The sequence below is a fragment of the Trachurus japonicus genome, chromosome 23 (assembly GCF_045865225.1).
Source record: "Trachurus japonicus isolate A0001 chromosome 23, Traja_1.0".
NCBI classification, from domain to species: domain Eukaryota; kingdom Metazoa; phylum Chordata; class Actinopteri; order Carangiformes; family Carangidae; genus Trachurus; species Trachurus japonicus.
Genome location: NC_140929.1, coordinates 18901671 through 18928563, shown reverse-complemented (window position 1 = coordinate 18928563; position 26893 = coordinate 18901671). Strand labels below are relative to the sequence as shown.

General features: G+C 41.9%; 2 protein-coding genes and 1 long non-coding RNA gene across 3 annotated transcripts; 1 reads left to right on the top strand and 2 right to left on the bottom strand.

Annotated features, from left to right (window-relative positions):
• The first annotated feature begins 6515 nt into the window (after positions 1-6515).
• LOC146962855 (uncharacterized) lies at positions 6516-7975 on the top strand. Its single transcript, XR_015035031.1, has 3 exons — positions 6516-6582; positions 6909-7003; positions 7867-7975. It is a non-coding gene; the product is annotated as an uncharacterized LOC146962855 (long non-coding RNA).
• A 2192-nt stretch (positions 7976-10167) lies between these two features.
• Positions 10168-16216, bottom strand: LOC146962854 (caspase recruitment domain-containing protein 8-like). The gene is made up of 8 exons (XM_085769957.1): positions 16213-16216; positions 15937-16127; positions 15108-15160; positions 14659-14873; positions 13464-13738; positions 11958-12077; positions 11750-11891; positions 10168-10621 (listed from the first exon to the last, which is right to left on the bottom strand). Exons 1-8 carry the CDS (start codon positions 16214-16216, stop codon positions 10257-10259), a joined length of 1365 nt encoding a protein of 454 aa, XP_085626083.1. The 3' UTR covers positions 10168-10256.
• A 207-nt stretch (positions 16217-16423) lies between these two features.
• Positions 16424-26661, bottom strand: LOC146962853 (NACHT, LRR and PYD domains-containing protein 12-like). The gene is made up of 7 exons (XM_085769956.1): positions 25928-26661; positions 24932-25817; positions 23824-23997; positions 22255-22431; positions 17880-18053; positions 16850-17023; positions 16424-16478 (listed from the first exon to the last, which is right to left on the bottom strand). Exons 1-7 carry the CDS (start codon positions 26115-26117, stop codon positions 16424-16426), a joined length of 1830 nt encoding a protein of 609 aa, XP_085626082.1. The 5' UTR covers positions 26118-26661.
• Between the last annotated feature and the right edge of the window lie 232 nt (positions 26662-26893).

Here is a 26893-nt window from a genome sequence, read left to right as displayed (position 1 = left end):
GTAGAAATGTGGAGAAAAATAACCTTAAAGTCACCCCTATAATAAAACCCAGTTACAGTATGCTGACCTTTGACCTTACCTCACACCAATTCCTTCATAGGTGTCTTCCTCATTTCTTTTGCATACTGTTCCTGTGGTCTTATTCTACTTCTGATATCATTTTGGTTGCATTCTACTGTAGAAATGTGGAGAAAAATAACCTTAAAGTCACCCCTATAATAAAACCCATTTACAGTATGCTGACCTTTGACCTTACGTCAGATCAATTCCTTCGTATGTGTGTTCCTCATTTCTTTTGAATATTGTTCCTGACATCTCACTCTACTTCTGATATCATTTTGGTGGCATTTTACTGTAGAAATTTGGAGAAAAATCATTTTAAAAATCCATAGGGGTGACTTTAAGGTTATTTTTCTCCACATTTCTACAGTAGAATGCCACCAAAATGATATCAGAAGTAGAATAAGACCCCAGGAACAGTATGCAAAAGAAATGAGGAGCACACCTATGAAGGAATTGATGTGACGTAAGGTCAAAGGTCAGCATACAGTAAATGGGTTTTATTATAGGGGTGAATTTAAGGTTATTTTTCTCCACATTTCTACAGTAGAATGCCACCAAAATGATACCAGAAGTAGAGTGAGATGTCAGGAACAATATTCAAAAGAAATGAGGAACACACCTATGAAGGAATTGATGTGACGTAAGGTCAAAGGTCAGCATACTGTAAATGGGTTTTATTATAGGGGTGACTTTATGGTTATTTTTCTCCACATTTCTACAGTAGAATGCCACCAAAATGATACCAGAAGTAGAGTGAGATGTCAGGAACAATATGCAAAAGAAATGAGGAAGACACCTATGAAGGAATTGATCTGACGTAAGGTCAAAGGTCAGCATACTGTAACTGGGTTTTATTATAGGGGTGACTTTAAGGTTATTTTTCTCCACATTTCTACAGTAGAATGCCACCAAAATGATACCAGAAGTAGAGTGAGATGTCAGGAACAATATTCAAAAGAAATGAGGAAAACACCTATGAAGGAATTGATCTGACGTAAGGTCAAAGGTCAGCATACTGTAACTGGGTTTTATTATAGGGGTGACTTTAAGGTTATTTTTCTCCAAATTTCTACAGTAGAATACCACCAAAATGATATCAGAAGTAGAATAAGACCCCGGGAACAGTATGCAAAAGAAATGAGAAGCACACCTATGAAGGAATTGATGTGACGTAAGGTCAAAGGTCAGCATACTGTAACTGGGTTTTATTATAGGGGTGACTTTAAGGTTATTTTTCTCCCCATTTCTACAGTAGAATGCCACCAAAAATGATATCAGAAGTAGAATAAGACCCCAGGAACAGTATGCAAAAGAAATGAGGAAGACACCTATGAAGGAATTGATCTGACGTAAGGTCAAAGGTCAGCATACTGTAACTGGGTTTTATTATAGGGGTGGCTTTAAGGATATTTTTCTCCACATTTCTACAGTAGAATGCCACCAAAATGATACCAGAAGTAGAGTGAGATGTCAGGAACAATATTCAAAAGAAATGAGGAACACACCTATGAAGGAATTGATCTGACGTAAGGTCAAAGGTCAGCATACTGTAACTGGGTTTTATTATAGGGGTGACTTTAAGGTTATTTTTCTCCACATTTCTACAGTAGAATACCACCAAAATGATATCAGAAGTAGAATAAGACCCCGGGAACAGTATGCAAAAGAAATGAGGAGCACACCTATGAAGGAATTGATGTGACGTAAGGTCAAAGGTCAGCATACAGTAAATGGGTTTTATTATAGGGGTGAATTTAAGGTTATTTTTCTCCACATTTCTACAGTAGAATGCCACCAAAATGATACCAGAAGTAGAGTGAGATGTCAGGAACAATATTCAAAAGAAATGAGGAACACACCTATGAAGGAATTGATGTGACGTAAGGTCAAAGGTCAGCATACTGTAAATGGGTTTTATTATAGGGGTGACTTTATGGTTATTTTTCTCCACATTTCTACAGTAGAATGCCACCAAAATGATACCAGAAGTAGAGTGAGATGTCAGGAACAATATGCAAAAGAAATGAGGAAGACACCTATGAAGGAATTGATCTGACGTAAGGTCAAAGGTCAGCATACTGTAACTGGGTTTTATTATAGGGGTGACTTTAAGGTTATTTTTCTCCACATTTCTACAGTAGAATGCCACCAAAATGATACCAGAAGTAGAGTGAGATGTCAGGAACAATATTCAAAAGAAATGAGGAAAACACCTATGAAGGAATTGATCTGACGTAAGGTCAAAGGTCAGCATACTGTAACTGGGTTTTATTATAGGGGTGACTTTAAGGTTATTTTTCTCCAAATTTCTACAGTAGAATACCACCAAAATGATATCAGAAGTAGAATAAGACCCCGGGAACAGTATGCAAAAGAAATGAGAAGCACACCTATGAAGGAATTGATGTGACGTAAGGTCAAAGGTCAGCATACTGTAACTGGGTTTTATTATAGGGGTGACTTTAAGGTTATTTTTCTCCCCATTTCTACAGTAGAATGCCACCAAAATGATATCAGAAGTAGAATAAGACCCCAGGAACAGTATGCAAAAGAAATGAGGAAGACACCTATGAAGGAATTGATCTGACGTAAGGTCAAAGGTCAGCATACTGTAACTGGGTTTTATTATAGGGGTGGCTTTAAGGTTATTTTTCTCCACATTTCTACAGTAGAATGCCACCAAAATGATACCAGAAGTAGAGTGAGATGTCAGGAACAATATTCAAAAGAAATGAGGAACACACCTATGAAGGAATTGATCTGACGTAAGGTCAAAGGTCAGCATACTGTAACTGGGTTTTATTATAGGGGTGACTTTAAGGTTATTTTTCTCCACATTTCTACAGTAGAATACCACCAAAATGATATCAGAAGTAGAATAAGACCCCGGGAACAGTATGCAAAAGAAATGAGAAGCACACCTATGAAGGAATTGATGTGACGTAAGGTCAAAGGTCAGCATACTGTAACTGGGTTTTATTATAGGGGTGACTTTAAGGTTATTTTTCTCCACATTTCTACAGTAGAATGCCACCAAAATGATATCAGAAGTAGAATAAGACCCCAGGAACAGTATGCAAAAGAAATGAGGAAGACACCTATGAAGGAATTGGTGTGAGGTAAGGTCAAAGGTCAGCTAACAGTAAATGGCTTTTATTATAGGGGTCGTTTTAAATTAATTTTTCTCCACATTTCTACAGTAAAATGTCGATGAAAGGTGAAAGGTGATTTTTCTCCCCTTTACGTCAGTGAAATATAACTAAAAAGTTGATTAATCTTGTAAGTGATTTTCCTCCACATTTCTCCAGTAAAAGCACATAGGCTTTTTGTATCTTTCAGGACCTTCACTTTGCTCGAGAACCGTGTTTACCATATTTACTGTTGCACGCGCCCAACGAAAATCAAACAGCGGCTCACTTTACCACTATCTCGCAAACAGCGGCTCACTTTACCGCGGTCAAATGTGGAAACCTTCAATGCAGAGAAGGCTGTATTGAGCTGGTGGCAGTCAGGGCGGGGTGGGGGGGCACAAAAATCAACGAACTGAGGAGATGGAGGAAGAACTGATTGTGCTTGAGTTATGCCCCAGCTGGCATTCGACCGACATTAAACGTTGAAATTTGGTTGAAATAACGTCAGTTGATGAAAAAACGTTGATTCAACATCAAACCAACGTTGAACACCAAACTGTTGAAATGGTGTTGTCAATTCACTATGGATTCAACACTTGAAATTATATCAGTTGAAAAACGACGTTGTTTCAACTTCCAAACAACGTTGATCAATCAACTGTTGTTGGGGCGTAGGGCGCTCGTGAATGTTAGCTTGACGTTGCCTAGGAGATCTGTGCCAAATCTCGAGCTGGTACCGATCTTCACAAAATTTTCTCTTTATGTGTCCGTCTTATTGCAATTGTAGTGTAAAAATGTTCAAGAGGAACTAAACCCCTAAACCACTTTTTTCTGCTGAAAACAAATGCATTTGGGTATAAGGTAGTCAGTTGATTCTGGTCCAACTTTTGACATTTTAGTCAAAATATTTCAATTTGGTGTATTTTGTAGTAAAAATGTAGAGTGACTGCCCTCTATGGGTTGAAACACGGCTATTACAATCGAATTTTTCTATTGGCTGAGATGGAGGCAGATGACGTTTTGGAAGCAGCTTTCGTCACCGGCCACTAGCTCCCCGACCAATCAGCACCGGCTGCTGCCTGCCGCTAACGGTTGCTAGGCACTCTAGCTGCTCTGCTGCGGCTAACGGCTGCTAACAGCTGCCTGAATGGGAATCGTTAATGCGGCCGGCGCTAACGAGCCGTTAACGAGCCGGCGGATCAGCTGTAGATGCTGTGTCACGGCTCTGGCGTCCTCTCCTAGTAGTGTCCACGCTACTAGTGCTGTTAGAGTAGCTCGTTATATATCTATGGTTTAGTTCCCCTTTCAGGATCGACTGATGCATTCGCTCGAGAGCTAAAGCCCATACTCGTGCAAGTGGGTCTGTGACGTCGTCATCATCAGTTTGCCAGCAGCCGGTTCTGACCGGTGCGGAGGTCACTTTAACGGCCGCAGGAACTGACGGCAGGCTGCCACGAACAAGTCCAAAGCGGTAAGCAAAGTTGTAAAGTCATATTTTATTATAAACCTGTGATGTTTTGTGTACGGTTTGGTCAACGCTGTGTATGGTTTATGGTTGTGTACAGTTTGCTGGTTGTGTAACGTTATAGTTTGGTTAACGGTTGTGTACAGTTTGCTGTTTAACGTTAAAGTATGCTTAACGGTTGTGTAAGATTTGTTTAAGCTAACGTTAACCGTTACTATTGGGCCAACAGCAGCATTCGCCAACAGTCTTACTTTTTTTCTTAACTACGCTTCCTAGCAGTGCTAACTAACGTTAGCCCAACGTATTTATTATTTGTAACTGTATTTGTGTTGTTTTATTTGTCATAAACAAGAGATTAGTCGTTTTTGTCGCGGACTTGCGGTGCTAACGCTCAAACTTTTATTTTCACCGAGACGGCCAGGCTTTGTGTTCACCTTCCGGCTCAACAAAACCTCAAGTCCCGGCCCGGGTTAACACGGTACTACGAAGCTGGTTATCATTATTGTGAAAGGCCGGTGGTCGTAAAGTAATGTCTTGTCTATGACCGGCGATTGGCGGTCCGAGTTGTCAATCACCCCCGTCCTCCTCCTCCGTCCAATGCGAGCTGCCTGCATGACTTGTGTCACGTGATCAAAACAACTACACAATTCTGATTATGTCAGAGGTGTAAATTCAAACCTCGCTCTCACAAAATCTAGATAAGGGATTAATCCGGGATATTGGTTATCCTGGCTGAATTTAGCCTCAAGTTGGTTGTTAAAAAGCAGGCTAAATATATCCTGGTCAAGTTACTATAATGTTTGATTTATTCTCTGAAGCTAGCCTGTTCCAGACCAGGCTAACAGCCAGGCTTAGTTAATTCTGTTCAGTCAGAAATCCCTGTGTACAGTTATTCCATGTACATACTGTATTGGCTTGATTTCTAAACATCCACATCCACCTTTATTTTGAAGGAACTTTTAAACCAGGCTGACTGTGCGACCAGAGATCACCACCGTCCTGTCTGGAGCATCTGGCCTCTCCTTCCTCGTTCCCGGGGCCTTGGCAGGTCCCCCCTGCCCTCTTGCAGCGCAGACCATCTCTTTGACCATCTCTTTGACCATCCAGGTACTTCCTGTCAACCACAGTCCTATTGATTGATTGATTGATTGATTAATTGTTTGATTTATTGACCGAGATTCTGTCTCCCCCTCAGCCTCCTCCTTCCTCCTGCTGCGCCTCATTACCTCCTTCGACAGCCTCAATCAGCTCCTGCTTCAAACGTCACTCCTCCAGGTGAGCGTCGCTCCTTCATCAGAGTCTTTAGATCAATGGTTCTCAAAGTGGGGTCCTTGAGAGGGTTCAAGGGAGTCCCCAACTTTTTTTTTTCAAGAATTTCTAGAATCCCCCCCCGCCCCACCTGCTTCCCATTTCCTGTCTTAGCTGTCCTGTGATTAAAGACAAAAAAAAAAGATGGTTACTACTGTGTTTCAAAGTTAAAGATTTGTCGATGTTCTTAGGCCTCTCCCTAATCGGGTACAATAAAAAAACATTCAAACTATATCTTCATGGGGGATTTCACATTTTGATCAGAGACAGACAGGATGAAGAGGTGTGCACGTTATGTAAGAGCATGGGGCCTGTAGTGTGCAGAGTTTGTTTTCATGGGTATATTACCCTTTAGCACAGAAAGTGCCGTTTACGGCTTCATTGCACAACTCTGTGTGTGATGTTGTTATAGTAGTAGTAGTAGTAGCTGCTAATGTACTCTGGAGGACAGTGCTATAAAGTGCAAGTGCTACAAAAGACAAATGTCATATCTCAGCTTTGTGGAGGTCTGGACTCTTAAGTTTTTCTGTTTCTTGTTGCTCCTTTTCAGAGTAAACATCTGAGGAGGTTGGGGGGCGTTGACGCTGCTGACTTTGTGAAGAGGTCAATGGCTGCGTAAGTTTGTTTTTTGCATTGAATTATAGTGGTCCAGGTAATCTGAACAACACAAACTACACAATCCAGTAGTTTGGATAAGTTGGAGAAAAGTCATGGAAATGGAACAAATCACCTTGTTGTTTACAACTATTTCCAGGTAGAAAAGCAACATATACAGTATATCATGTTTTTTAGACAAATGTTTAGACAAATCTGAAATGACTGAAGAAGTATTTCTGTGTGCATGAGCAAGGCAGTTTTGTGTGGCATTCAATCAGTTTTGGGGAATTGCAACTTGATTACACTATATAATACTCTTATATAAATCTGTTTTACCATGGCAGGACAATGACAAATAAAAGAATGGCAAAGATCAGCCTGAGAGGAAGGAATGGGAAGACGTCATTCGGGGGGACCAAACTCTACAACACAATCTGTGGTGAGTTTGCTTAAACATAGTAGTTGTGACCATGTGTAACTGAATATATAAATACTGTATACAGTGTAAATCGCTTATAGTGATCACGTTGGTCCCGAGTTAATGCCATCATCGTTGCTGGTACCGGTGCTGGTGCTCAGCAAAGTGTGTTTTGTGTGTCACTGGAGCTCAAGAGGAGAGGCTGGCCGGTAAGGGGCGCTTATATAATAATTAGGGGTAACGGTACGCACAAGTCACGGTTTGGTACGGTACGGTTTTCTGTAAAACAGACACTAATTGAATGTAAAACTAAAATCTGTCTTGTGTTATAAAAGTAGAAAAAAATAGAATGTAAAGCAAGTGCATTAGTAGTGTTGGCAGGCCATTTATTAATTCTGGAGGAAAAAAACTTGCACTTGACAACTAAAAACTATTCATGAGTTTCAAATGTAGTCCTAGACCTGCCATGTTGAGGACCAACACAGGTGTTTCAATTTGAGTTGTGTTTCTTATTGGAGTAGGACCAATTAATTAGTTTGAAACACCTGTGGGTCCTCAACATGGCAGGTTGTAGGACTACATTTGAAACTCATGGATATAAAAAAAACAACAACAAGAAATCAATGTTGGTTTACATAGTAAATTTAGACAAGATGCCAGTTGCTTTGGTGCTGTTTCTGGCCCTGTCTGTGTTCATGTCAAGAGGCTTAAAAGCAGCCGGATATGTTGTTGCGCACAAGTTGTCTTTTTCCTTGCACCAGCGATTGAAATGGGGGGGGGGGGGGGGGTGATTCTGTCCCAATCCTTTTTGATTCATATAAGCGGTTGATCACTGTATATGTATATTGTAATACTTTATGCTGTTTGTCTTTTCCCCTCTTCAGACGCTGTCCTCAGTTCGTTCAACACAACCACATCAAAAGTGGACGAGTACATGGCGAAGTACCTGAAGTATGCGCCTGAGAGGATCGGTGTCTAATTTATATGTTGTAGACCTCGCAGTGGCCTTGGAGCCCTTGACAATAAAGTTTTATTGTATTGTATTATTGTATTGTATGCTTTTTTATCACTGTGTGGTTCTTATTGCCCACTTTAGGGTCCATGATGTCCTCATTTGTTTGAGGGGAGGCTTTGGTAAAAATAATCTGTCTTATGTTAAAAGTAGAAAAAAATATCCTACAGTTGCCTTCGCTGACTGTCCATTTTGTGAATGCTTTCCATTTAGAGATTAAGATTTTAATAATCACACAGAAGATCTCTAGAGAGCTATTCACTCATTGTGAGATTTGATTTCTGCATTGAACACATCACACATCACATCACAACAAAAATTATTTATTATTCTATTTGTCACATATGTGTAAAAGCAGGATTTTACAGTGATGTTGAAATTTCAACCTTGGCAAATTCACCTATGTTGAGAAATGTGACGTTGAAATGACGTTGCTATTTCAACGTTGATTAAGTTTGCAAAATCAAATCAAAATCCAATGTTGATCCAACGTTGGCACCTGACGTGGTTTCAACGGTGATTCAACGTTGAAATGCCAGCTGGGGCAGCACTGTTTGCACTTTTATGTATATGCACTTTTTGACCTCAGTAGGCTACTGCAGTAAAGTAAATGTTGTTAAATCAAATTGTTCTTTTTCGTTATTATGGGGATCGATTCCTGGGCCAGTGGTTACAATGGTGGGGCCAGTAGTTCAAAGATAAATGTAGTACAACATGTCCTCTTTCACTACAAACCACAACTTTGAGGTCCACGGATTTAAAACTGAATCACCAACCGGTTTTGTTGTGAACGACTCGAGGCTGCAGGAGAACATCCAGCATGTTCCTCTGCCGCTCGATCTCCAGTCTGAAGCCCGAAGCCTCCGCCTCATACCCGGCTACGACTCTGTCCACGGCCGCTAAGATTTCCTGGGAGGCGGCGGTGAGTCTCTCGGTAACGAATCCTCTCAGAAACACGACCTCAGACATTTTACTCAAACTCTGCTCCTAATAGATCCGTATCATGGATGTATTATATTATCTTCGTTCTTATTATAGATCCATGATCCGTATGGGAGACCTGAACATGGATGTATTGGACCTGAACCGTTTCCTGCTTCTTCTTTTTACGTCGTTTTACGGCGGTTGGGCTGGTAACCATACCGCCACCCTCTGGACTGGAGTGTGAACAGGCGAATGAAACAAAATACATAAAGAAAAAAGAAAAAATAAAGAAAAGAGGTATCCGCCTCCCAAAATAGGCATACACACTCACACACATTCTACTGCTACTAGAGTGCTATTCACTGGCTCCCCATACCGTTTAAATCCTTTGTTCCAGCCCTGTCTCTTTTAGAAATAACAATACCTTGATGTTGTCTCACTGAGGATGCTTTAAGGAGAAACAGTATCTTGGCTTGCCTCGCAGCCTCTTATTTTCTTCCTCTCCTCCTAGGCTGGACACAAAATTAACATGTTCACTGACTCCTGATTTCCACACAAAACTCACAAACGCCCGTTGGATATTTCCCTATCATATGCAATGTTTTATTTAACAGTTACATGCTGTCATTCAGACATCCCACCAAACACACATTTGGAGAATGCAGTGTAAAGACATTTACATGTTGCTTTAAAAAAAAATACTGGCAGGGTTGGGGAAGCAAAAAAATTTACTTTTTTGCTGAGAATATAATAACATTTATGACTGCGTGTGATGAAATCATACCACACCCAAACTTTTTTTTAAATATTTCATCTTTAGTTGCTGCCAAGTTTGTTTGTGCCTGTTGAGTTTTACTCAGTTTGTTATCCCTGCTTTCTGAAACGGGGCTCACCGCCCACAGCAGGTTACACTGGTTTGAAACTGGAATCACTGGTGCACAGGAGGCCTGGACCAGAACCATAGAACCATGAACAAGGAGATGGAAGCAAACAAGGTGGGACAAACATTACACATTCATTTAACATTAAAAACTGTACAGAGTCCAAGAGGTGAGAAATGTCACTGAGTGATCTGCTGAGTTGATGGTAAATAGCTACAGACATAATTTCTGATCATTAGTTTCCTCCAAATTGTAAAAGAAAAAAAAAAAAAAAAAAAAAAAACCAAAATAACTCACCATAACTCAAAATTAAAGATAGAAAAAACTTAATGTCAGTCAAAATAATGTTTTAGATTTGTCATGACTTCATAATTCTGATATTTTCTTATTTCCTTTTCCTGGTTGAAACACATTTAGCTTCCTCTGGTGTCAGACACAAACACCCGACAGTCAGTTTCTATGCCAGGTTCAGCTGTGATGACAGGCAGGGATCCACTTCACACAGAACTCTGATCAGAGCTGAACAAGCTGCTTCTCCCTTTCTAAGCATGGTGTCCATCACCATTTCAGCTTTGTCCACCGTGTTTGGTATCACAGCAAAAGACACCATTTCACGGTCAGTGACCACCCTACAGTCCAGGAGTTTGTTCAGCAGGTCACAAAGAACCGGTCCAGACACTCTCCCAACAAACTCAGTCCGTACAGACCTCAGCCTCTCTTCTTCTTCTGAGACACTTGAAGTCACAGCTGAGACACTCGCAGTCAGAACTGAGACGCTCGGAGTCAGAGCTGAGACACTCGGAGTTGGTTCTGGACCAGGACCTGGGAGAAAGAAAACATAGTAAGCACATCTGTGCTGTAGAAGCATTTCAAAGACAAGTGTATGCACAGTAGTGATGGAACGGCTGTCCTGTCTGGTTTGCTTGTCTTGGTTCAAGTCCTTAGACCAGTAATCCAGAAGTCACCATTGATCACACCAGGCTGACCACAACTGTAAAATCCATCCATGAGCACAAAGATTTATAGTCCATTATTGAAGGTTATATTATGTTATTCATTAATTGCCCCATATATGACTGCATTGAGGTCTGGGGAAACACATACAGAACAAATACAAATTTTATTTTTTTTATTGCAAAAAAAAAAGGCCATAAGAATCATCAGTAATAAACCTTTCCATGAGCCAACCAACCCACTATTTAGTCACTTAAACATTTTGAAATTCAGGGACTTAGTTGATTACATTACAATACAAACCATGTACAAAGCAAAATAAAAACTTCTTCCTCAAGATATCCAGAATCAGTTTAAAATGAAGGATTCCAGTTATAACCTGAGAAGACCACTATTATTTGAGAAACCAAAGACTCGAACTACTGTAAAAAAAAAATCAAAAAAAAAATCACTGTCTTTCTGTTGGAGGGGTTAACATCTGGAATAATTGTCCTGAAAATATTAAATTATGCTGTACTCTTTAAAAGACTTTATAAGAACAACATAATTTCTCATTACAGTATGGAAAATTAAGTTTAATGATTTTGTACTATTTTGGGTTATGCGCTGTGTACAATTCTTTATTTTGTTGTGATCAGAAATGTAAGTGTACTGATTAATTTCAAATGTATGTGATCTGATCCTTTTGTATTAATGTATATAATTTTTTAAGGTAAAAGGGGTAGGGGTATAAAAGCTTTGGCTTCAACCTACACCCTTTCGGTTATATAAGCTTGATATATACCGAAATAAATACGTAAATTCATTCATTCATTCAGGTCTTTAGCTCCCTCATGAAGCTTCTTGGTCCTGTTCTTTACAGTTTCCCAGGAGTTTAACTACTGGTCAGCAAGAATGGACCACAGAATAAAAGCAGGCAGAAGGTGATCTCACAGCCAATAAGAACAGAGACATCACTCATCAGTCAGCGCTACATCAGGTGGATGAAGACTTTACCTGGAAGAGGAACTAGACACTTCCACACAGCCGTCTCGTTTTCTTCTCGGACCTCTACATTAACAAACTCTGTGCTTGAAGGCAGGATGATCTGAAATGTTGGGTTGTAATTTGGTCCATAGTCCAGGACGAAGTCATCTTTCTGCAAAACCAGCAGCACACGTCAACAGTTTGATGAATCATGTCAGTTTTAGTTTGAAACACTCACCTCAGGCTGGACTATGTCGGCCTGTGGACAGTGAACTGTGTAAGTTTTATTTTTGACGAGAGTGCATCTGGAAGGCGTCTGGATGAACACATTTCCATATTTGATTTGCATCTGTGTAACCTAGAGAACAATCAAAACATGTCATTAGAGTTGGACCTGAGCCTTAGCAAACAGACTGGACAAAAAAGGACAGAGTGCCCTCTGTGAGCTTACACCGATCTTGTAACTTCATCTTTGAGTTTGGTGAATGTATGTGTAAAATGTGCAGAAGGTCTGTCAAGGTGACACTGAGACAAGGTGTCCGTGAGACAATTTTGATGGAGTCTCAGGTGCAGGGCCGCCCCTGCCTACACGCAGATCACGCACAGTGCGTAGGGCCCCGCGATCCAATAGGGGCCCCGTTTTGCACAAAGGATGCGCATATGTACTGCCGTGGTGCGTGCTACTAGATCATCTGTCAGCGCGAGGCAGGAGAAGAGGGAGAAGAGACCCTTTTTTTTGTAATCTGACACCGCACGCGCCGTCACCCGTCGATCTGACCAATCACTGGTCAGATGCTGCAGGCACTTGTCAAGCAGCTGCAGGTGAAGACGTGATCATAGCTTCGAAAAGAACGAGTCAGGCGCGAGCAAGAGGGGAAAAAACCAAAACAAGAGGAAACTCGTGCTTCTCTCGAAGGTGGGCATTTGTTGAAGTTAGTGCTGGGCTGGGTTAATGTCCGTTAACGCTGCTAATGGTGTTAAAGCCAGCACTAGTAAAAATGTAAAACTTTGTGGCATAAGCAAGCACTAAACCTCCATGCTCAGCACAGCTGCTGCTGCAGGTAGGAGGAGAGATGCTGCTAGCCTCCATGTGGACTGTGGTCTGGAGATGAAAGTTATTTTCCAGCGGCCCTTACCATTTATTAAATGTCTTGTTAACACCTTTGTCTATATGCATTCACCTCTGTTGAAAGGCAGTGGTAAATTTATCAGTTGTTGGTCATATTTTCGGCTAAACTTTATAATCTATTTTATCTCCACACAAGGATCTGTTGGTGAATTTAATCTGCCAGGCAGCTTTGGAGGAGATATTAGAGATACATATTGATAGAAATGAGTGTATTTGATACTTTGGTTGACAGAAGGAACTAAATTTGAATGTAGCTACATTTTGAAATATCAGTCTCTTTGGTGCTGAATTAGTATGTTTTATTAGGATTGTAGTTGTAGCCTATATAATAATAATAATAATAATAATGATGATAATAATGACAATAATAGTAATAATAGATAGCGATAGCAATTGTTTTTTTAAATTAATATTAGTATAAGTATATAACTAGTATTAGTGGTTGTAGTTTGCATTATAATCGATTATAGGAGGGCCCGACAAAATTTTTTCGCTTAGGGCCCCATTTTGGTCAGGGACGGCCCTGCTCAGGTGAGTAACTGTATCACTGATGTCTGATAGCGATGAACTTAAAGTGAAGCAAAGTGAAGCTCCGCCCACTTCCTACAGTCTTACCTCGTTCAGGTGGACGTTACTTGGCTGCAGAAACACATTGAGGCTTTGCATCCGTGCCGTGAGGTTTGGTTTTCGGAACAGCTGAACTTGGCTGCAAACTGACTTCATGTTGTTCCACAACCTCCATATAAGATCCTGAACCCAGACCAGGCCAAAGAGAGAGAGATGAGGGACTGAGATGATCACATGAGTGTCTGTGATCTCCAGTGGGTTGATGAAGCTCATTCCATCGTCAGTGATGTGGGCGACAGACAGCAGACCGTTACAGAGCAGAGCTGTGAAAACACGCAGACAACCACCTCGTTACAGCAGTGGTGATCATTTCAGACACTGTTGTCCACATCAGGAAATTCAGTAACACAGTGTATTGGAATAATACATTTTATTGACCCTGTAGCGCCACGTAATAATGTAAAAAATTATCTATAATAATCTGCCACATTTTGTAATACAATTCTTGAACGTAATATGTATGAAACTTTGCCGCATTTTGTAATAAGTTGTTACATAATGCACCAAATTATTACATTGTCTACATTAAAAAAAAGTGCAACACTCACATGCTGTAATAATAATAATTTGGTGCATTATGTAACAACTTATTACAAAATGCAGCAAATTTATTAAATATTGTGTTCAAGAATTTATTGCAAAATGTGGCAGATTATTACAGAATGCGGTGTTATTACATCATGAGGTGAAAATGTATTACATTATTACATAATGCAATGCTACATATCCTTTACTTATGATTTGTTTAAGGTTGTAAACTTTTATGTATGGTAGAAACTTTGGAATGTGTGTTTAGAATTTTGACAAACCCTTGTGGCTGCTTTTGTTACGCTTAACATACTGTAGTGTGAAGCCATGTATGGAGTAGCTGTCAAGGAAGTGACGTATATATCACAGGTGTTGAACATTGTGATGTGTGTATGAGCAAGTTCCTGTCTAAATTTCATTGCACTTTTCCATTCTGGTAACCACAGAGGTTGCAGTTCGGGAACGTCCATTTGCAAGTGTATTAAACCAGCAAGACACTCATCTTGTTTGCGAGTACTACATTTTTGAAATTCCCACAACACACTGTAAGAGAGAAGCTATTTCATTGAATATCATAAATATACACATCCATTAGATGGTCACACAACTTCAGTTGTATCATAAGTTTCCCAAACAAACACAGCCACTTGCTCACCATCCTTTGTTTCACAATGTGGGAGGTGGAGCTGACGGACGGCATCCTCAGGACACTGGATACTGAACAGCGGCCCTGCAGCAACCTTGCCAACTGATTGGAGGAGACAATCATCCCATTGGACAGTCCTGTAGAGCAGCTCCGCCCCCTGAGCCATAACAAACACCAGTCCAGTTGAAGTACACTGGAACTGTCCTGGACCAGGACACCTGAACCTGTGGGACACAGAAAGCTGAGTGACCACCTCAGACCCTGAGATTAAAAAGGTTCAACTTTTGCTAAAACATTGTGTTGCTCCTGATTCAGCTGACTGACAGCTGATCCAGCTGATGTTTCTTCAGACCATGAGACCAGCACTGTCTGCTGTGACTCAGGAGAAGCTGTGGAGGAAGAGGAAGAGGAAGGTACTTTGCCTAAAACTGTGTTGAGTCAGTTTGTTACATGTTTACCTGTATGAGACTTGTGTGGATTCAGTGTCCAGTTCAGGATTGAAGTTTGACGGCTGTGATTCAGAGAGAAAAAAACATTAGTAATATTCAGCTTCATCTTTTACTATTTTTATTATTATTCCCTTCATCCCATCAAGGTCAAGGACATGGAGAGGACTGAGAGGTCCATGTTCAGAGTCTCTGTTGCAGATGCAGCCATTAGGAGCTGTGTGATCAGTGTCTTGTCAACTCATCCATCCAGTGCTGACTGAAACCACAATCCAAACTATGAGGTTCTACACTGAAGGCCTCATCGTTGTTTCCAGCACAGGACATTTTCTCTTAGTATTTGTTTGTCCTCTATTGAGCCCTTAGAGGAACTATGCAAGTCTGGTCGCATTTCCGCTGTTTTGCTAACCCTCCTCCGGGCCATGTGCATTTTCTTTTAACAAAACCGGCAAAAAATCAATCCATGGAGCGGTGGATAACTTTATATAACATATACAATGTTACAGCGTGTATATTTGTGTAGTCTTAACTGTCATAAACAAAAGATTGCGGGTTACGGAGCGCATTTGTGTCAGTGCGCAGAGACGAGAGCTGGAACACAGAGGCGGCGGCCAGGTACTACACTGATGTTGTAAGTTTGGTTTTCAGCCATGAGACGCCAGGTGGAAGACAGAGAGCCTCCATTCTCACTCGTAACAAGTTACAAGCCACTTATTTAACCATCACAATTACTCTGAAGCTTTTTAATTAAGGTAAAAATGTAGCATAGCCACGGGAGAAATCCTGCTTAGTTCCTCTTTTAATCTGTCTGGAAAATCAGGATAGAATGTTTTTCTCTTACCTTCAGCTTTGAGTCGTCCTCAGAGACCTTCAGCTTTGAGTTATCCTCAGAGACCTTCAGCTTTGAGTCGTCCTCAGAGACCTTGAGCTTTGAGTCATCATCAGAGACCTTCAGCTTCGAGTTATCCTCAGAGACCTTTATGTTTGGGTCGTCATCAGAGGCCTTCAGCTTTGAGTCTTCCTCAGAGACACCTGTTGGAATAAAAGAAGGTAAATAATCTGAGTGATATTTCAACCTTTAAACCTGCTTTATAGAATGGAAAAGATGGACAGATACCCATTACAGATATTACTAGAAGAGTGGAGTCGGTTGGACAGTTTCTGATATGAAAGACTAATACACATTGAAACTGAAATTTCACTTCATGTGCTTTGCCTATGATGAAACTGTCTGTTGTCTTTTGTTTCATTAGTTCTGTAAAAAAATAATGTTGATCAAATGAATCCAGAATCATTAACAGTCAGGCTGATGAAGAGGAGGCAGAGTTTCAGTACTCACAGGTTTTGTCTCTGGAAGCTGTAATCTTTTTGTACCAGCTAATCCTGTAGGAACAAACACAAAATGAGTTTGTTTATTATTACACAACCAGCAAAGTGGCCTGACTGGAAGAAACGTTTCTCCCACTTCTACAGCTACTAAACTGGACAAAGAGGGTGGCCCGCTGGGAAGAAGCACAAACTGAAGTGGCAATATTTCCAAAATAAAACGACTGGAAGTGTAAATTGGACAAAACAAAAGATTTTATATTTTTTCAATCTCTTTCTATGGCCCGGTACCAAATGACCCACGGCCCGGCACAGGTCCGCGGACCGGGGGTTGGGAACCATTGATCTACAGCACCCACCAAAATAATCTGCACTGAGAATGACAACAGTGATGAAAGCAGAATGGACTGATCCATCCCTCTACTGACCTCACAGTCTCCAGTCTACAGTCTGGACTTTCCACAAGAGCACAAAGATCCGTCAGCTCAGAATCCTGCAGGTTGTTGTCACTCAGGTCCAGGTGTCTCAGGTGGGAGGGGTTGGACTTCAGAGCTGAGACCAGAGAAGAACAGCTGATCTCTGACAAACTGCAGCCCTCCAATCTGAATAAAGAATAAAAGAAGTGAGTTGGACAGCGTTCCTTGTTGACAGCGTTTAGTGTTTCATCATCTGTTCAGAGCTGAAGAAGGTTTAAAAAGAACAAGTTTAGAAAATTAAAGTCAAACAGCTGAAGCAACAGGAAGCAGGTTAACACAGTCCCATCCAGAGAGAGAAAACAGCTCATTAAAATTCATGAGAAGCTGCTGCTACTTCAACACAAATGTAGTAACTCCGCCTCTTCACCTGCCAGCTCCACCTGTGGCTCCATCTATACAAACTCATGAGGCAGCTGATGAAGAACAGAGACAGAAAAACCTGCTGACTGACTCCACACATTGAACCCACTCCAACTTCTTCAAAGTGCACACAACTTGTTATTATGACATGTTGGCTTTGAATATTTAATTACAAACATCACAGAACCTTAGGAAAGAGGTGGAGCCAGCAGCTATTGATAATAGATATTGATAATAGATCAGTTATTGTCTGACACATCATGTGATGTCTGTAGTTGAGGTGAAATGTGAAGAGAAACAGTGACTGGACGAAAAGCAGAGAAGAAGAAAATAGAGGTCACCATTACAATCCTCAGTGTGGATCAGTATATTATCAGCCTCTTGTTTGCAGCTCATTGTCAACACAACTTTCACATCACATTCAATCAATCAATCAATCAATTTGTTTATTTCGGGCATGTCAATTTAAATCATCATCATCACACTTCATCATCAAATAATACAATACATGGCCGAAAGGGAAAAGCGGGAGAAGCAAAAGCTTATCTAGTCCTGCCCCCATTACCCACAGTTCATTCATTTTACATTCATTTGAGCACAGAAATAAAACATGGAGTCTGACCTCAGAGTCTCCAGTCCACAGTCTGGACTTTCCAGAAAACCACTCAGATACTTCACTCCTGAATCCTGCAGCCTGTTGGAGCTCAGGTTCAGGTGTCTCAGGTGGGAGGGGTTGGACTTCAGAGCTGAGACAAGAGAAGAACAGCTGATCTCTGATAAACTGCAGCCCCTCAATCTGAATAAAGAATAAAAGAGGAGAGTTGAGGACAAAGTTGTTGACAACAACAGCTGACTAAGCACAGAGACAGAAAAACCTGCTGACTGATTTCACACATGCTCCAACTCAATCCGTGTATCATTCGTTCATTAGTTTTTCAAAATAAAACCAAAAATAAGAAAACGAAATAACAACTCTTTTTCTCAGTATTCGTTTCCAAAACTAAAATGAAAAACGGATAACGGCTCGTTTTTTCAGTTTTCGATTTTATGCTCAAATGAATAATGGAAAAAAACGGATAACGAGCGTTTCTCGTTTCATGCATTTTTGATCTGAAGCAATTCAGTGAGCCGGAAATGACCGTGATCCGGAAGTGACAGTCTCTGCCTTTACTGCGAGAGCCCGCAAAGTAAAGGATAATGTACAGTGTTTCCCCCAGAAAATTTGTTAGTTAAGGTGGTGTCTGACCTGTCGACAGGGGGGGGGGGGATCGATCGTCGGGGGGGGGGCGCACCGCGCCGTGCCGTATTAAGTTTCGCTTTCAACACGCACTGCTGTTATGCATATAGCGAATATCGCTACATTTTTTTTTTTTTTAAGACGTTAGTTTAGGCGGCAGCTCTTTGTTGTTAACAGAAAAGCGCTGCGGGAAACCCTGATGTATAGTTCGGAACCTGAAGGGGTTTATTTCTCCATAACAACCGACCAACTATACATTATCCTGCTTATTACACGGTTTACGAGTGAAATAATCAATTTGAAACACATGTCAGCCCTAGTCAAAACGTTACCTGTACTGACGTAATCGACTAATATGCATGGAGACCACTGGTGGACAGGTAGCTTGTGATGCATGGACTTTTGCTGAAGCGGGATCGAGTCCAGCTCCACGCGAATATGTGGAGATTTTTTTTCTTCACTTTCTTTTTTTAATTTTTAATTTATTTATTTATTTATTTATTTATTTATACCAACAAGAAAATGACAACGACAACAAGAAAATGACAACGACATAACACAAAATACAAACTAGAAAAAGCAAAAAGAGAAAGGAGAGAAAAAGAGGGAGAGAAGAGAAGAAGAAAAGTAAATTAAAATGGTCTATTGTTAGATTGTGTGTGTGTGTGTGTGTGTGTGTGTGTGTGTGTCTGTACTCTGCCTGTAAAAAAAACATCACACCAGTAACAAAAAAAACAATGAAATATTCAACATCTTCAACAAATTGTTGTGAGTAGGGAGAGTGGAAGAGGGGAGGGCTTAGGAGGTAAGTTTGCTAAATTTGAATGCAGACCGGGAGCCCTGCAGGTGGAGGCGGCCAGCGGCCACCCAACCCCGGGACCCTCGTTATCCCTCCGCCCCCGACCAACCGGTGGCAACGCCCTTTTAAACCCTCTCTCAATATATGGTGTGTTTGTGGTGCATTAAAAACAGAGGGCTTGTGGTGCATTAAAAAAAAGGAGAGGAGGGTTGTTGTTGGTTTTTTTTTTTTGGTTTTTTTTCCCCCATGTGTGTGTGTTTCTCCTTTTCCTCCCTAGGCAGACCACAAGCCGCCACCAAACCCGCAGAGCAGCCGGGACTTGGGACACAGCCTGTATAGTATTACTATTAATAATAAAGTTGATAATATTGGGTTCTTAGAAGATTGAGATCATTAATAAAGAAAATCACTCACTCTCCCCTCTTCATGTTGTTGGCTATAGCAATAATATTAATAACAATGGGTATAGACACAGAGAAGGACAGAGAGCAGTGTAAACATAATCTAATATAACGGGTTATAACAGTATTTAAAGTGACTAAGTAGAAGACAGAAAGATTAAATAACTAATGAATTAATAATAATAAATAAATAGAAATAGTTTATAGAAACAAGGAAAGAAGGAGAGTGGAGAGAGGAAGAACAATAAAGAAGATTATAGTGTAAAGAAAAACAAAACAAAAACAAAAACAAAAGGATTGCCATAATGATAATCATGTTACCACAAAAGAACAAGTCATGAATGGTGAAGTGTTTATGCGTGAGTGTATGTGCGTGTATGCAGAACATGTTGAGGTGAGGAAGTCAGCCAAATGCAGAGGTGAGTTTGTTTGCGAATATGGACCAGGTTTTATTGAAATGGTTACTGTTGTTGTTCAGAGAAGCAACTATTTTTTCAGATGTGATGTGATCAATTAACAGGTTCTTCCATTGTGGGATGTTTAATTGATTTCTAGTTTTCCAGTGTAGGAGGATTGTCTTCTTGGCGATGATTAGGGCTGTGAACAATGTAGTTTTGGTGTGGTGGGTAAGTTGTATTGTTGATAGGTCTCCTAGGATGCATAACAGGGGTGATGTGGGTTGAAGTGCATTGATCTGATGTAGTGAAGCCCATTTTATGTAGTCTTTCACCCGTGTAGTGATATCTGTGCATGACCTTGAATTGGATGAGTTGTAGGTTTGGGGTGTTACAATGGATGAAGGTGCTCTTGCTGATCTGAGTCCAGAAGTCGGCATTGGGACTGATGTTGAGGTCTTGTTCCCACTTAGTAACTGGCAGGGAAGTTGATGTTTCTGTGCTATATAGGAATGTGTATATTCTAGAGAGTAATTTATGGGGTCCGGGGATATTTAGGAAGTCTTTTATAACAGTATCTTGTGTTTTGGGTTTAGGTGTATTAGTCAGTTTTGAGGGGATAGTGGATTTCAATCACTTTCTTTTTTTTCATGTGGCTGGTACGTAGTGCTCACTCACAACAGCATATTTCCGTACGGTAACCAGTTAAATCAGAAACCAGTTGGGCCATAACACCGGCCAGATGCTGCTCTCTGATTGGTCCATCGCTGCAACCGTTGTCAAGTATAACAGACCGTTGCTAGGGACGCTGCTCTGATCAGCGCAGCTAGGAAAAGAGAAACTATGCAGAATATTTACCTTATGTTTCATTTTTACCGTCATTAAACAGGTTCGGACTAATTGTGATTTTAGATGTGTGATGGAATGACTTGTAACTTGTTACAAGGAGAGTGGAGGCTCCTTCCACATCGCTGCTGGAAACCAAACCTGCATCAGAGCCTCTGACCCGGTGTCAGCTCTCCTCTTGTCCCGGTGGCACCGCGACTCCGCGACACAAACGCACCCCGTAAACAGTAAATCTCTTGTTTATGACAGATACGACTACACACAATACACACATTGTATGGTAATCAATCGATCCACTGATTGATTATCAAAATTCCATACAACCTGTCGGGGTTTATTTCTCGCGAATATGCTGCTGTGAGTGAGCACTACGTACCAGCCACATGAAAAAAAAAGAAAGTGAAGAAAAAATAATCTTCACATATTCGCGTGGAGCTGGACTCGATCTCGCTTCAGCAAAAGTCCATGCATCACAAGCTACCTGTCCACCTCTGTGAGCCACTCCAGCACACAGAGATTAGTGGTCTCCATGCATATTAGTCAATTACGTCAGTACAGGTAACGTTTTGACTAGGGCTGACATATGTTTCAAATTAATTATTTCACTCATAAACCGTGTAATAAGCAGGATAATGTATAGTTGGTCGGTTGTTATGGAAAAATAAACCCCTTCAGGTTCCGAACTATACATTATCCTTTACTTTGCGGGCTCTCGCAGTAAAGGCAGAGACGGTCACTTCCGGATCACGGTCATTTCCGGCTCACTGAATTGCTTCAGATCAAAATTGCATGAAACGAGAAACGCTCGTTATCCGTTTTTTTCCATTATTCATTTGAGCATAAAATCGAAAACTGAAAAAACGAGTCGTTATCCATTTTTCATTTTAGTTTTGGAAACGAATACTGAGAAAAAGAGTTGTTTTTTCGTTTTCTTATTTTTGGTTTTATTTTGAAAAACTAATGAACGAATGATACACGGACTCAACTTCCTGCTCCAACTTCTTCAAAGTGCTGAAACCAGCTCACACACAACTTGTTATTATGACATGTTGGGTTGGCTGGAAAAAAATCTATTCTCCCATTCAAATCCATTTCGAATTGAATAATCCAATGTGGACTCATAAAAGCTGAGATTGATTTATTAACACACCCTCCTGTGGCTAACACAAGATGTGGTCAGGTGAGTGCAGGTGTAGAGCTGCTGGTGTCACCTGAACAAAGATCCAACAGCTTTGTTTTCTTGAAATGATGAAATAAAATAAAATAAAATCCAGTTGAAATGTGAAACGTTTTTATCACTAGAAGATCTGATAACTGACCTCAGAGTCTCCAGTCTACAGTCTGGACTCTCCAGAAAACTACTCAGACCCTTCACTCCTGAATCCTGCAGCTTGTAGTTGTTGCTCAGGTCCAGGTGTCTCAGGTGGGAGGGGTTGGACTTCAGAGCTGAGCCCAGAGAAGAACAGCTGGTCTCTGACAAACTACACCATTCCAATCTGAATAAAGAATAACTGATGTAGATCAAGTCAGTGACAATAGCCGTGTTTCCACTGCAGGAGTTCCTGGTAAAGGGAGGGGGTAGGAACTTCTACAGGAACCATCCTCTCACTCGGCCCTCTCAGTGGCCGTGTTTCCACTGCAGAGTAGGACCCCGCGGCGACGTCATGAGTTTCAATCGCCGCTTAATCGCTGTGCGACAGTTTCGACCGTGACGTCACCCAGGCAGGTCACAAGCACATGCACAAAAATCATAACAACAACGAAGAAGGATGGAAGGAGCTGAGGCGGTAGGCGCGTTTCTGGTTTGTGTGTTTGTGCACATGGCGTTTGATTGTAATCCTGCTTGAGTTTTTTTTTTTTTTTTACTTTTCACGGCATTGTTTTGCGGCGTGATGGATCCCCAGTGTGTCGAGGTGCGCTGATATTTTCATTTCGCTGCGATGACTCAAACCCCCTCTAATCTCCTCGGTGCCGTAGACTGCAATCAATGCCTGCACCTCACCGTCGGTCCATTTGTGTACATCTTCCTGCTGTTTTCTTGTTGTTTACAGCGGTGTCTGCTAGGCTAATGCTCCCCCTCTGCTCCCCCTTTTAAAAATGCCGGTTGTTTTGGTGCTTTCTGGTAGCGTCAGAGCCTGCTCTAGCTTTAGCCAATCAGTGCCGGGTTAACCTCGAGCCCCACCCAGGAGCTTTTCAGGGCCGAACGGAGTACCTACCCTGGAGTAGGTACTCCGTTGGCCCCCGTAAAAGTTCCTGTAAATGGCCCTGTGGGGGAGGTTCCTGCAGTGGAAACACACACCAACGGGCCTGGCCCTGTAATATTACCCCGAAGTTCCTGCAATGGAAACGCGCCTAATAGATCAGGAGGTAGACACACTTGCCCTCTCTAATGTCTCATTGGATGTATGAATGTGTGTGAATGATTAGCCTCCAAGCCTGTCTGCGCACTTTGAGTGATCCAAGTGACTAGAAAAGCGCTAAGTGCAGGTCTATTTACCATTTACCATCAATGATTAATGTCTGAATGAGTAGAGGGACTGATGTTTCTAGAAATCTCCAAACTGCTGCTGTTCATCATCATCACTGATGTGACTTCAGCTCATTTGTTGAAGACAGTTGCAGCGTCTGTCATTTTGAATCAGCAGCAGAACATCTGTGAGTTTGATCTTCATCAAGTTTCTGATTTGAAGATCGAAATATAGATTTGAAAAAACAGAGAACTTCTCTCCATCACAAACACTATGACTGGTCTCACCTTCAGGTAGTAATAACAACACTGAGTCCCTTCTCTTCTCCAGCTGTTTGTTGAAATCCTCAACCAATGATACAAGTGAAACTTCAAACATTTGACCTGAATACAGACAAAAAACTACAACAGACAAACTGACCTCAGAGTCTCCAGTTTACAGTTTGGACTCTCCAGTCCAGCACACAGAACATTCACTCCTGAATCCTGCAGGCTGTTGTCACTCAGGTTCAGCTGTGTCAGGTGGGAGGGGTTGGACTTCAGAGCTGAGGCCACAATTTCGCAGTGAGTTTCTGAGAGTTCACAGTCACGTAGTCTGTGATTAGAGAAAACATCAAATCTGTTGTAAATGTAAATAGTGGTGAAAATACTGTGCACATGATGGTGCAACATGATAATGGTTAAGCTCATCTTCTCTCACTGAGATGATCCTCATGGCTCGGTCCTGCATACCTGATTTGGTGGGCCCTTTTTTTCCTCATGAAGGTATAATAGAACAGAATACAACTTTATTTCTCCCAGATAAACAAAAAAGACTCGTTGAAGACTCTAATCACGTAAGTGTTTAGTGCACAAAGAGTATACGGTACGCGCAGAGGAGGGAGGGAGGGACAGAGACGGCAGTTTGATGTACGTACCCATCACCATCCAACTGACTTGAACGTCGCGTTCAAGATGATTAGATGGCGTGTTTACAGGATTGTCTTTCCCACAGGTTACTGACTTTTTTCATTTTTGTGAAAAAGCCTTCAATTAATTGATTGCAGTGTGTAGGAGGATTTCAAACAATTTAGTAAAAAATGCTCCAGAATAGGATCTCCAACCCTTCCTTTAACCTGCATAGGCCTCGCGCAAGGGATTCCTTGCTCCAGAGACCACCCAGGGCGGAGGGGGAGCGGTCAGTTCGGTGGACTCTGACAGGTCCGCCGAACCAACCAGCTGATAAATGACACGTCAGCAGCACGTCGGATGACGCTTCTGAGGAAGACTGGAGTCACAGTCGAAACTGTCAAGCAGGTTACATCATTCTTGATTTTATTGTCTGAACACAAGAAAAATATAACTAATAGCCTCGCGTCTGCATTATGGGCCCAATTTTCAATCTCTACTAAACAGATGATGGGGGGTTGTAAACGACCACCCTAATTCAAACTAAGAACAGTGAAAACTGTGTTAATCTGGACTTGACTAAACTACCGATCTGATCCACTGATCAATAATGGTATAATAATGGTCATGTCTGGACTCACCCAGCCTTTCTGCAGTTCCTCACGGCTGGGATTAGTCTCCGTCGTCCCTGATCTGATGTTTTGTACTCCCTCAGGTTCAACTCATCCAGAACCTGCTCCGACATCTGCAGCATGTAGGCCAGAGCTGAGCAGTGGATCTCAGAGAGGAACTTCTCTGATCTGTTCTCTGACTCCAGGAACAGTTGGATCTCTTGATGAACTGACTGGTCATTCATCTCCGTCAGACAGTGGAAGATGTTGATGCTTCTGTCAGGAGACATTTCATCACTGTTCATCTTCTTCAGGTTGTTGATGATTCTCTGGATGGTTTCTGGACTGTTCTTTGTCTGACCCAGCAGACCTCCTAACAGCCTCTGGTTGGACTCCACAGACAGGCCATGAAGGAAGCGAACAAACAGGTCCAGGTGACCATTTTGACTTCTGAGGGATTTCTCCATGGCTCTCCTTAGGAAGTCATCCAGGGGGTGACGACTGTGTACAGTTGATCCAAAAACCATTGGAACCAAAGACTTTAGGTTTGGGTCTGCCTTTATGCAGTCTTCTCCCAGGAAGTTCTCCAGGACCTCTTTGTTCCTGCTGCTGTAACAGTGGAACATGTAGACTGCAGCCAGAAACTCCTGAACACTCAGATGAATGAAGCAGTAGACTGTTTTCTGGAAGATCACACTCTCTCTTTTGAAGATCTCAGTACAGAGTCCTGAGTTCACCATGGCCTCTGTGACATCCAGACCACACTGCTCCAGGTCTTCTTGGTAGAACATGATGTTTCCTTTCTCCAGCTGTTCAAACGCCAGCCTCCCCAGCTTCAGAAGAACTTCCCCGTCAGCCTCCGTCAGCTCCTGTGGACTCGCCTCATGTCCCTCACAAGAGGTTGATGGACGACATCCTACAAACAATATATGACATTGCTGTAAACAAACAAGTCCACAAGTTGAAGATATTTTCTTCAACTTGTGGACTGTTTCGGCAGGGTTACGGTTAGGGTTACTCACTCACCGTACTTGTTCTTCTTCCTCTTTGTCTGGACTAGCAGGAAGTGTGAGAACAGGTCAGTCATGGTCTTGGGCAGCTCTCCTCTCTGCTCTGTGGTCAACATGTGCTCCAGAACTGTAGCACTGATCCAGCAGAAGACTGGGACTTGACACATGATGTGGAGGGTCCTGGACGTCTTGATGTGTGAGATCATTCTGCTGGACAGATCTTCATCACTGGACCTCCTCCTGAAGTACTCCTCCTTCTGAGGGTCGGTGAAGCCTCGGACCTCTGTTACCCTGTCAACACATGTAGGAGGGATCTGATTGGCTGCTGCAGGCCTGGGGGTGATCCAGACCAGAGCCGAGGGAAGCAGATTCCCCTGGATGAGGTTTGTCAGCAGCACGTTGACTGATGGCGTCTGTGTGACGTCAGACACAACCTCCCTGTTGTTGAAGTCCAGTGACAGTCGGCTTTCATCCAGGCCGTCAAAGATGAAGAGAAGTTTACAGACAGCCAGCTGCTCTGCTGTGACCTTCTGTAATGTTGGATGGAAAACATGGAGCAGCCTGAGAAGACTCAACCGCTGATCTCTGATCAGGTTCAGCTCCCTGAACGAAAACAGAACCAGCAGACTGACATCTTGGTTCTCCAAGCCCTCGGCCCAGTCCAGAGTGAACTTCTGCACCGAAAAGGTTTTTCCAACGCCAGCAACGCCGTTGGTCGGAACCACTCTGATGGGTCTCTGTTGGACAGGTGAGACCGTAGAGATGTCCTCTCTCTGTTGGACAGGTGAGACCGTAGAGATGTCCTCTCTCAGTTGGACAGGTAAGGCTGTAGTGACATCCTCTTTCTGTTGGCGATGCAAATGTTTAGAGAACTTATGTCTCAGTTTGACAAAAAAGTTTTCAGGGTCTTTTTACGTCTGTTGGACAGGTGAGACTGTAGAGACGTCCTCTCTCTGTTGGACAGGTGAGACCGTAGTGACGT